The 11,616-nt window shown below is 38.3% G+C and overlaps 2 protein-coding genes across 2 annotated transcripts; both read right to left on the bottom strand.

Annotated features, from left to right (window-relative positions):
• Positions 1-2,286: 2,286 nt before the first annotated feature.
• vps72a (vacuolar protein sorting 72 homolog a) lies at positions 2,287-7,484 on the bottom strand. Its single transcript, XM_037693745.1, has 6 exons — positions 7,120-7,484; positions 5,149-5,301; positions 3,763-3,883; positions 3,446-3,622; positions 2,991-3,135; positions 2,287-2,884 (listed from the first exon to the last, which is right to left on the bottom strand). Exons 1-6 carry the CDS (start codon positions 7,234-7,236, stop codon positions 2,497-2,499), a joined length of 1,101 nt encoding a protein of 366 aa, XP_037549673.1. The 5' UTR covers positions 7,237-7,484; the 3' UTR covers positions 2,287-2,496.
• A 1,989-nt stretch (positions 7,485-9,473) lies between these two features.
• LOC119425424 (leucine-rich repeat and immunoglobulin-like domain-containing nogo receptor-interacting protein 1) lies at positions 9,474-11,297 on the bottom strand. Its single transcript, XM_037692949.1, has one exon. The coding sequence runs from the start codon at positions 11,295-11,297 to the stop codon at positions 9,474-9,476; it is 1,824 nt and encodes a 607-aa protein (XP_037548877.1).
• Between the last annotated feature and the right edge of the window lie 319 nt (positions 11,298-11,616).

Raw genomic sequence — 11,616 nt, 5'->3', positions numbered from 1 at the left:
TCTTTAACAAGCCTAACCTGCTGCACATCCTTTCCAGCCTGATCCCTCTGATTTGACAATTGGTACAAGTCCTTCTCACTTCTTTAGTGTCCAGCCTCCCCCACACCATCATATGCTTTCTGTTTTGCATTTGCTATCATCCTCTTTTCTCTACGTTGCATCTCCTTATATTCATGTCTCCTCTCTTCAGTCCTCTGTCACATTTCTTCTTGGCTAACCTCTTTCTTTGAATAGCTTCCAACACTTCACTATTCTTCCACCAGGTTTTGCTATCATCTATGCTCTGTCCAGATGACACACCAAGTGCATTCCTACCGGTCTCTTTAATTAGTGTAGCCCAGTTATCTGGAAGCTCTTTCTTACCACCCAGACCCTTTAACAACTCTTTTTGAAACTCCTTATATTCTTCTTTCTTCAGCTTCCACCATTTTGTCTTCTTTAATTAAACTTTTTTATATTCTTTGCAACAACAGGAAATTCTACACACAGCCATCTGATGCTGTCTAGCCATGCTGTCCCCTGCCACAACCTTACATTTCCCAATCTCCCTCAGGTTTCCTCTTCTACACAGAACGTAGTCAACCTGCATACTCCTGCCTCCACTCTTATAGGTCACTGTGTTCCTCCTTCTTTTGGAACTAAGTATTGACTACAACCATTTATATTCTCTTGATGAAATCCACCACCATCTATCTTCTTGGTATCTTTCCTTGACACCAAACCTACCCATCACTTCCTCATCCCCTCTGTTTCCTTCAGCAACATGTCCATTCAGGTCTGCTGATCATCACTCTCTCCTCCCTGGGAATACTCTCTATCATTTCATCCAGATATTTCCAAAATTTTTCTTTCTCCTTTATATCACATCCAACCTGTGGAGCATAACCACTGACACCATTTTACATCAAACCTTCTAGTTCTACTTTCAATCACATCATTGACACACTTTTTGCCTCTACTATTCTTTGCCCACTCCTCCTTCAGGACCACCCTTACTCCATTTTTCTTTCTATCCACACCATGGTAAAACATTTTGAACCCTGCTCCAATGCTATGAGCCTTGCTGCCCTTCCACTTGGTCTCTTGGACGCATAAACCTACCTTCCTTCTCTGCATCATGTCAGCCAGCTCTCTACCTTTGCCCGTCATTGTCCCCACATTTAGTGTTGCCACCATTAGTCCTACATTCATGACTTTCCTCTTCTCTGTCCCGACATGTTTCTCTCCTCATAGTCTTTGACTAACAGTTTCACAATTTCCACTGGCACCGTTTGTCAACAGCACTTGTGGTGGTCATTGTTAACCCGGGCCAACCAATCTGGTATGGTATCACTTAGATGAACTCGCACGTTAATTTTGGCAAAAGTGTTTTACATCAGATGCCCTTCCTGACACAACCCTCACCATTTAAACAGACTTGGGACCGGCACAAGGGATACTGGCTTGTGCTCCCCAATGGCTGGCTTTTCCACAAAAACACTAGACTAAAAAAATCATTGAGTTTTAATTTGAAAAAAAAAAAAAAACTGTGTAAAAATTTGGTACTAAATTTAATTTTAAATAAAGAATAATTAAGTTCCCAAGACTACTTAAGTGTATTCAGCCAGTTTAGTTTTCAGTCACTGTATTTAGTCACATATTTTGTCACTTCTTTCACCCTCTGCCAAAAGGCAAAAAAAAATTTGCTCACGTCTTTTTATCAAAATATCTCATGATCCAGAAACTTGCAGAACGTAATCAATGCATTTACAACTGATTGACTTTCAAGTCAGCATTATTTAAGATGGCTGCCACAGCCAACGGACCTTCAAAAAAACTAAATCTACTAGAATTGTTTTGACAAAACTTGGTGTGCTAGCAGCTGTGACTGATCTCGAACAGATTGTGCTACAGCTTTGTTTAAATTTTGCCACTTCTTTGGAGTCAAGTCAGTCTGTCGGAGCCAACCAAAATCAAGATGGCCGCCACAGCAAACTATTTCAAAACATAATGCATTGACCTCATTTTCTCCACTTAACAGATCTACATATTCTCCAGGTTTAGTGCAATATGTAACGAGATTACTGCCGGTAGTTCTCCAAAAAAAAAAAAAAAACTGCTGCAACTTTTAATAAAGGTCAAGGAAAATATTAAGATTTAAAATATTTTTATTTTTTGAGATGCGTATTTATAGAAACAAAACAAAAACACAACAGTAAAAAGGATCAAATATTAAAAGATACAAAAAAAAATCAAGCTGCAGACACAATCCCATTTAGAATTCAACAAACAGATCTTACTGTGGGTTTTCATGCACTTTGCCTCATCCGGTCTAAATAATTAAAAATGTATTTTCCTACATTCAGAATTAATAAGACAGACACCCTGCCGTTTATGGAAATCCAAAAACTGATTTATATGAGGCGAGTTAAAACCCTCTGACTAAACAACTGAAGAATGAAGGGTAGGTAAACGTAAAAAAAAAAAACATAAATACAATCTACGTGGCATCAAGGTTTATACAACAGCAGTCTGTTTAACAACCATTTTCTGGCGGGCGCCCTTCATGGCAGAGGAGTCACCTCCCACCCCGCCTCCTGAAGTGTTTGGAAACCCGTGAGCTGCCACGTATTTACGGTACGCTTCTCGGATAATGCGGAAGGCTCGGGCGTTGGCGTAAGGTATATCTGTGACCGGGTCTCGGTACAGCGCCGCCTTGTGGGTGACGGGACAAATCTCCTGGACTGGGAGCTGAGGGCTTGACTGGGCGCTGCGAGCGAAGGTCGCATCGAAAGCTTCTTCGTCGCTGAACGTTATGAAAGTCCTGGAGCACAGGCCTCCAGTGGGCTGCTGGGAGGGTGTGGCGGGATTTTGTGGCGCCGTCTGAGAAACATCCTGATCCAAACTGTGACAAATGGGATTAAAGCCGTTGATTATTGTTATTTTTAAAAGACTATTTACAGTGCATTCATACAAAATTAAAGTAAATCATCATAAATGGTCATACATACCCTTCGACGTCAACGTTTTCTTCTTTGAGAAGGGACTGGGAGACGAGCGGCATGAGGACTGAGTGATAACGAATGGTTGGTCCCTCAAAACGACGCTTCTTATGGACTTGCTTCTTCTTGTCTGCTTCCAAACGCTCATAGTTTTCTACAGAGATATTAAAAAAAGTGTTTTGCAATGTACAAAATCAGTTAAAAAAAAAAAAACCTCTGTAAAGTTTTCAACTGTTTAAACTCTGGGCAAAAATGACCAGGAAGACACAAACACTTGCACAGCTTCATTTTAATACTTCATAAATTACTTTTGTTCATTTAATGAAACATTACATGATTTATTTTTGCCTTTTATGTTGACTTATAATAACCAATCACTCTCTAGAAAATGAGAAAAAAAATTAAAAAAATGTGTCCAAGTTTATTTGTTGTAACTTCTGAATGATACGTGAACAAGTTCTCACCCAGAGATCGGATGTTGAGCTCGGCAGTTACTTTCGCCTCTGCCAGCAGTTCCTCTTGCGTTAGCGGTCGGTCCCGATGAGCGCCTCTCCGTCTGCGAGGAGCATCCTGACGCTCCTGTAAGCGCAGGTTGGTTTTCCTCGTGTGTTCGCTGGTCGACTGTCGCACCGACTTACGAGCTTAAGACAAAAATACAAGGAACAGAGCTCATGCATCAACAGGAAGCAAATTTTATGTGAAAGAATGATCTAAAAAAAAAAACCCTTAGTGTAGCTTGAGAAGATGAAAAACATAACACAGGCGTTCGTTGGGAACTTACATTCACCAAAATCTTGGAACTCTTGTGGAATCCTTCTTTTGAGCTCCACTTTGGTTTTTTCAGACTTTTTGTGCTCCTCACTGGGTTTTTTAGGTTTTGGTTTTGTCACTTTTATAGGCTCCTTTGATGGAATAAAGACAAATCACAATGATCAGAACTTCATTTTTATTCTCCTATGAGTTTGAGCCAACTACGATCAAATAGTTTATAATAAAAAATTATAGTTACAACATGAAAAACATTTAGCAGACTTTGAATGCTCTTTAACTTCGTATTTACTGAGACAGAAAATAATCTGTCAAATGAAAACGCTTTCAGTATCCTGTTAAGTTTTGAGATGTATTTTTCTGTTTGTTTATAAAAATGAGTGATAAAACAGCAAAATAAGATCATTTTCGCTTTAAATATTTTAAAGCCAAACAAACATTGCAAACACTTTTGCTGTTTAGTAAGTAAGTAGATTTTATTTATATAGCTCCTTTTACAGGTCAGAAACTACAAAGTGCTTTACAGAACATAAGACATAAAAACACAAATGATAAAAGATAAAAACAGCATGCGTATGACATAAGATAAAAATAAAAATAATTAAAAGCCATTCTGAACAAATGTGTCTTCAGCTGCTTTTTAAAAGTATTAAGAGAATCAAGACAGTGCAAAAATCAGAGGCAACACATTCCACAGTCTGGGGGCCACAGCCGTAAAAGCTTCATCCCCTCTGGTCTTAAAATGAGTCTGTGGGACCAGTAACAGCCTTTGAATGGAAGAGGCTCAGAGAAGAGGAGTAGGGCTCTAAAAGTAAGAACTAAAATTTTAAAATAAATTCTAAAATGTACTGGTAGACCATGTAAAGAGATAAAAACTGGCGTTATGTGCTGTGTTTTCTGTGTGTGAGTGAAAAGCCTTGCAGCAGCATTCTGGACCGTCTGCAAACGATCAAGATCCTCCTTGGTCAAACAAATGAAAAGACTGTTACAATAATCCAGACGGGATGTAATAAAAGCATGGATAATCATCTCTAATTCGGCTTTTGACACAAGAGACTTAATCCTAGTTGATAAAAGCAATTTCTGATTAATCCACGAGAATGGCATTCAGAATCAAAAATGATGCCAATGTTTCTGAGATCTGGTTTAGTCCCTGAGCTAGGGCTTAAGTATGTTTCTATTGTCCTTACAATGTTATTTAAAAATATATTTACGGTAATTGTTCTATTTTTGGTTGTTCTTATGGTCTCTAGTGTTTGGTATCATCTTTATACTATGTGTGTACAACAATAGTTGTTTTTTTAAGGTGCTGAATAAATCAATTTAATTAAAAATTAATCATGTGGTAAAAGTACAAGAAGAAAAAAACAGTTAACTTTGTGAATCTCTGAGTACATACCTTATAAGCTTTAGTGACAACCCGACTTTTTCTCCGAGGTGCATCTTCCTCATGGTCACTGTCTGGCTCGTCACCTTCATCGATGTCAAAGTCGCTGTCGACCTCATCCTCTGTGTCTGAATGTTCTCCGTGATATTCGTCATCCCCTGATTCCTGATGGCAAACAAACAGCATCATGTAACAAACTGCACTTAGGATGGTAAAACAACATTTATTCAAGTTCAAAACCTTTAGTGGAAACAATTAAAATCTTGAATATGAGTTCTCGTGGCTCAATGAGACTACCTAAATAAATAAAGGGTAAATGAAAAAAAATTTAAATGTAAAATGATGGCATTTGGAAGTTATTCAGATAAGTGTAGCATCAACTACAATGGGCTTTAGAGGTGTAACATAAAAATAATGTAATTGTTGATTTTGAGCATTCTCCTTAATGCCGTTGCTGCTTTCAACACCTCCTTCACAAAGACAATCAGCAATCTTAAAACAACAACCCACATGCTGAAAATGTCCAGCTTTGATGAAGATCTGGAACAAACGACAGAGCTGGGCTGCCTGACTGGATATTAATAGCTACATATCTCACATTTCTTGGGTTGTTCTTGCAAGTGTACAAAAATCAGCATCTCCAAAATAACCCATTTTACAGACAGAGCATGCTGCAGAAAATCTAACAAAGCAAAGCATTGTTTCCTGTTTCCACAATGGTAAAATAAGATGGAGAGGGTTAGGTGCTGTAAGGCTGGCTATGCAAAACTAAACACACAGGAACTGTCACAGTTATATCCAGTCCTAGTAGTGATGACTGAGATGTCTTTTTTCCCTTCCTGTCAAGTCTTTCTTGTCAGAACTGAGAGCCGGCGCTGCCAAACCCCCACACACAAGTTGATCTTTGAACCAGCAGCTGTCTAAAGATGATGAGCCAAATCACAGAAAGAAATTAACATTTTACAATCAGGTGTAATGTTCTGAGTCTGACTAACAGTTTAATTATTAGTCTTTTTTTTTTTTGGGTGTGAAGCAGGAAGAAGAGTTGCTTTCATTCCGTCCTCTTTTTGTCACATCTAACAGACACGATTTTCAGAACAAACAACATTTTTCAGTCAAAAGTCACACTAGATGAGTCGCAGGAGTTGGATGCTGAAAAGTTATGGGGAAAAAAGTCATATTACAGTCAATTAGTGTCAGTGTGCTCCTCGTTAAAAGAATTTTTAAAAAGGAGAATACACAAAGCAGGACATTTTTGCTACCTTAAAAGCTAAAGACTTAAAATGATACATACAAGTCAGAAGAAAAACTTTTCTTGTTCTGGAAAACCAAGAAGTAATTTCTAATATCAATATTTATATATGTACAGTAAGTGTACATTTAGGATTGACTAATACTTGAGTTATTTAACAAATCTGAATTTTGTTGAAGTTTTTTTTTTAAAGTACAATGAATCTGATTTTGTGCTTTTCCTTGAAAGTGTTTAATATAACTTTTACAAGCACATGAAGTAGCCATTAAATTAAGAAAAGTCTGATTTACAAAACCATTACAAATCTGTCATTATTTCATCACTGATCATATTTGTGATAAATCAATAGCGATGAGAGGCCAACTGTCAAAACAAATGTAATATATAATCTAATATAATACGTCTGTCTTTAAGTTAAACCATGTATTTTCTATACAAATTGGAATTTTTACGTTTCTTGAAATCTAATTTCATATATTCTGTGTTAAAAACTTTATATATAATTATCCTCCACTAATGACTGTAAACAAAATTTGAACATTTGTCATATTAAAACACAACGCTAAATTTTACACTTAGATCAACTTTTCAACCAAATTCTTATTAACATAAGTCAGAATGTAAAGTGTAGGCAGAGAACTGCTGAAGATTTACATTTTGTAGACTGAATGCAAAATGTTTACATCTGCTAGCTCGATCATGCTAACTTATCGTGTCTGTTAATTACTCACGTCTTGGAAGCCTCCATATGTGGTCTTATAAAACTCATCCTCTTCTTCAGCATCAAGTATTTTAGACATGCGGTTCCCCGCAGTCTTTCTGGGTTCGCGTCCGACAGCCAAACTCATGGCTGTAAAATGGCTAAGTAGCGCTAACTGAACTTAGCTTGTTTTGCGATAGTTACATTTTATCCCGCGTTACTCCCTGCGTAGAATAAACTGTCGGATATTGGCCATATTTATTTTTTGATACAAATGTATTACAATTCTACGGTACTTTAATGTAAAATACTGTTTCGTTTAGTAGTTATAGTAGTAGTGCAAGCTAAAGATGCGTGAGCTAACCGCTAACTCCGGTTTAAAACTAAAACAATGACATCCGGGGCAAAACCTGCACTTCCGGGTTACCATAGATTGTTGAGTTCAAAATAAAAGCATTCCCCGCTTTGTTATGTTGATGTTTTTTTTGCCTGAGAAAATATGATGGGATTAGATGTGTGCCAAAAAGAAAATCTAATTATGAAAAAAATCATTTTACTTTATTTTTTAATATATATTTATATACCAGATTTTTTTTTTTTACATCGTGAAACAATTCTAAATCCTGAATGATTTAAACGGATTAAAAAATATATATGAAATAATAGATGACATGATGCTTTTTAGGAGATTTTATTGGTTGGGAAACTTGAACACCTAGATTAGTTTTTGTTTGTGTATTTTTTACCTATTCCTTTTATAACCAGGAATGTAATAAAAAAATGTATTAAATTAAGTACTTAACTCAAAAGGTTTCATTAAGTGTTTTTTTTATAAATGACTGCAATATATTAGAATTTTTAAAATCCATATTTTTTAGGTATTTATTTGTTTATTTATTTATTTATGTATTTATTTATTTATTTATTTATTCCCATGTGTTGAGATAGACTTTTTCCCTCACGTTGCAGTGGCATAAAACAAATTTCTGGTTTAACGTTGCTCATATTCTGAAAACTTCATAAGCAAGGCTTCATTAAAATATCATTATCAGGCAAATCTGGGGTAAAAAATAGTGTGTGCTTATGGCAGTGCCAAATTACCATTTGAAAAAAAAAAAACTGAAAAAAACTTGCCTGAAAAAAAGGTGACAAATAATTCTTGTGAACTTGGCTTCTTTTGATGTTAGCACATGTTTTAATATATAATATTGTGCTCTTTAACACATCATTTGACCAACCTTGCAATAGAAAAACAAATAGTTGTCTTTAAACACCCAATGAGGTGAGGTTTAGTTGTTGCATCCCTCATTCAGAGATATCTACCCTTCACTTGGAAAGCATCTTTTATTGTGTTTGTGGCCTGTATTTAACGTTGTTATGGAAACCAGTTAGGCCTTTTCAACTTGTGCTCCACACTGGCAGAATTAATGCATTGCCATGGCAACAACATCATTTACGTTTAGCACCCGTGTCATCATCAGTGTACTGTTGAAATCTTATGTGGTGTTTACTTACCATGTGTGCAGCTTTAGCTCCACTCACTGGTGGAGGTCTTGGACCATCCTCAGCAAATTTGTAACAAAAGTAAATTTACTAAAAAAAAGTTTATATACACAAATTTTTAAGCCTAATTCAGTCTTTTTCACCTTGTGACTCCTTTTTAAATGATGTAATCTTAATAATCAGCTTTGTGGTAAACACATGAAAACTCTTTATGTCAAAACAAAACAAACAAAAACATGACATTATTAAAGCTAATTTTTTAATTAACCCACTGTACAAAAAAAGTCTTACACATTATAAAATTTTACTTTTTCTTTAGCAACCAGTTATTAAACTTAACATTTCATATTGCAAGTCCTGAAAAATGAAAATCATTGAGAAATAATGGATATTATATATTTTTTCAAAAGCTAAATAGTTATTATCCCCATTGCTACTTTACTTCACTGAGATGTACATTAGCACATAATTACAGTTTCTGTTCTGTCATTTGTGCTTTAGAGACCACTTAAACAAAACAAATCAATCAAGCAGGCATGTCTAATTTGCTGAAACACACAAACATGAGGCATACAAGCAATAAGCAGTTCTGATGTGTTCAGTTTTTCTCGTTTTATTTATTTCACATGCAGTCAGTGCAGTTAGATTATTGTGCATTCCATCTTTGCTAAAGTGCAGATTGTGTCCCATTAAAGTGTCTAAAATGAAATCAAGCTCAGTCAAAATGTTCCTTTAAAAATAATTTCAAATCCTTATAATATCTGTAACTTGCTCATGTTAATTTAAATGATCAAAAGTCACACTCTGTAAGATAAAAGTCACAAAGTTCAGTCCATTAGCTCCTAATCCACACGAGTGAAAACTTGCCTTTAACAAATGGCGTCATATTAGCTTCATGGTGAACCTGCCGGGCTCCTTGTAGTTTCCTGTCCTTGTATTATTGTTGGACACGGCGCTTCGTGGCACGTACGCGATCGTGGCGGTATGTTTGATTTGCCCTTTGCCTTTACTCCAGAAGAACATGAAAATGAAACAAACTGTCACTGAGCTGAAGAAGGAGAAAAACCCAATCGTCGCTGCTATTAGTAACGTCTTCATGTCGATCGGGAGCTTCTGAGCCTCACCTGGAGAAGCAGAAGGAGAGGCAGACCAACTTTTAGGACGAAAAAGGCTTATTGAAGACGATGGAAGAGCTTGAACAGAAAGTTTGAAGGGCAGACTATTGTTTCCTGCTGCATTTGATGCCACGCAGATATAAGTACCACTATCAAGAGGCTGAGCGTAGCGAACCTCCAGAGAACCATTAGACAGAGCGCGTATTCTACCTGTGGTTGAAATGTGCCTTAGCTGAGGATTAAGCCAGCTGACAGATGGCTGAGGGTCACCTTCTGCGCTGCAGTGAAACGCTGCAGTGCGCCCTTGATCCACTCTCACTTGTTGAGATTTGGGGTTTAGAATTTGCGGCAGACGGCAGGTGAGAAGATGTGAGAGCTCGTTCTCGGGGAAGTCTAAAAAACTCCAGCCCTGCAGCTGGACGGAGGCAGAGCAAACTGGCGGCTGCCCGTCAAACTCCATGTACTGCTGTCTTTGCACCACCCAAAGCAAACGGCAGTCGCATGCTAATGGGTTGTTACTGAGCCCCAAAGTTTTCAGGGTCTCCACTGAATGAAACGATTCTACCTCGAGCGTAGTGAGACGGTTTGTGGAGACGTTCAACACTTTTAAATGCGCCAAACCCTTGAACGCGCCGCCCTCGATGCATGTCAATGAACCCCCGACCAGGCGAAACTCTTGGAGCCGGAGTAAATCCCCGAGCAGGTTCCCTTGAATGCAGGTGATTGGGTTAAAAGAAAGATCAAGGTAGATGAGATATACCAGGGGATGTAAAGGGGTGTAAGGAACGTCACTGAGGTTGCAGTGTTGGATGGTTAAGGAGGTGAGATTGAGGCCAAAGAGGCTGTTTCCTGACAGAGTCTTCAGCCTGGAGAAATGAGAAATGACAAGTTCCTTGAGGCGCACTTGGGATCGGAACGAGTAGTTTGGCAATGTGGTGAGGTCCAGCTGGTGAAGATGAAAGCTTCTGAGCTCACTCAGCTGGGCGAGCGCCTCTGTTGGCACGGCAGTGAGATTACGCCCATCGAGCTCCAGCTTCTTCAAACTGGACAGCCCAGTGAAAGCTTGAGGAGAAATGAAAACAAAGTCATTCCCATCTGCTGCGAAGAACTCCAGGGACGCCAAGTCCCTGAAGGTAAAATCTAGCAACACAAGAATCTTATTGCTGCTTATGTCCAGTAACTGCAAGTTCCTCAATCCGGCAAACACTCCCACTGAAATAACCTCGAGGCGATTACGAGGAACGCGCAGCGTCAACAGGCTGTGCAGGCCGAGGAAGGCTTCCACTTCAACTAGCGTTAAAAGGTTGTCGCTTACATCGAGGTGCAACAGCTGCGTCAGATTGTGGAACTGCTGATGCACAAGAGTCTTAATCATGTTGTGAGTTAGGTTGAGCAGCTTCGACTCGTAGGGGAGACCACTGGGTATACTGGTGAGCTGACCACTGGAGCAGTTCACCTCCAGGGTCGTGATGTTGCAGCGGCAGGTTGGTGGACACAGCCTGAGGGTTTCAGACGTTAACGTCACGCCAGCAGCCAGCAGGCAGAAAGTTGTCCAGCTCATCCATAGGTGGGCTGCGGTCCCCTCAACCATCTGGTGGCCTGTGTGAAGGAAGAACAGCTGCGGAGGAAAACACAGCGTGAGATTCATGAAACATTTATTACTGCATGAAAATGTGTCTCCCTTCCTCTTCCTCCTCTTCCAATCAAAATATCTTTTATTTATCTGTTTTTAATGAGACATGATTAGTTTTCATGAATGTGTTAAAGGCCCTTTTTTTTCAATTGCATTTTTCTGCATGGAACTTAAAACATGTGCAAAATGATTTTTTTTTTACGTCTTGACTTAAAAAAAATTACTTATTTTTTAATAATCAGACAGCTGGAGGTGGAGGTTCTGTCTCTTCAGACAT

This window comes from Nematolebias whitei, chromosome 19 (genome assembly GCF_014905685.2).
Source record: "Nematolebias whitei isolate Nwh7 chromosome 19, NemWhi1, whole genome shotgun sequence".
NCBI lineage: Eukaryota > Metazoa > Chordata > Actinopteri > Cyprinodontiformes > Rivulidae > Nematolebias > Nematolebias whitei.
The sequence above is the reverse complement of the archived record's forward strand: the minus strand, read 5'-3'. Positions and strand labels throughout refer to the sequence as shown.

Coding starts and splice junctions, on each gene's coding strand:
- vps72a (XM_037693745.1), bottom strand. CDS start 7,236: ATGAGTTTGGCTGTCGGACGCGAACCCAGAAAGACTGCGGGGAACCGC. Junction 3,136..3,445: donor GCTCAACATCCGATCTCTGG/GTGAGAACTTGT, acceptor ATATCTCTGTAG/AAAACTATGAGCGTTTGGAA. Junction 2,885..2,990: donor GAAAACGTTGACGTCGAAGG/GTATGTATGACC, acceptor CATTTGTCACAG/TTTGGATCAGGATGTTTCTC.
- LOC119425424 (XM_037692949.1), bottom strand. CDS start 11,297: ATGGTTGAGGGGACCGCAGCCCACCTATGGATGAGCTGGACAACTTTC.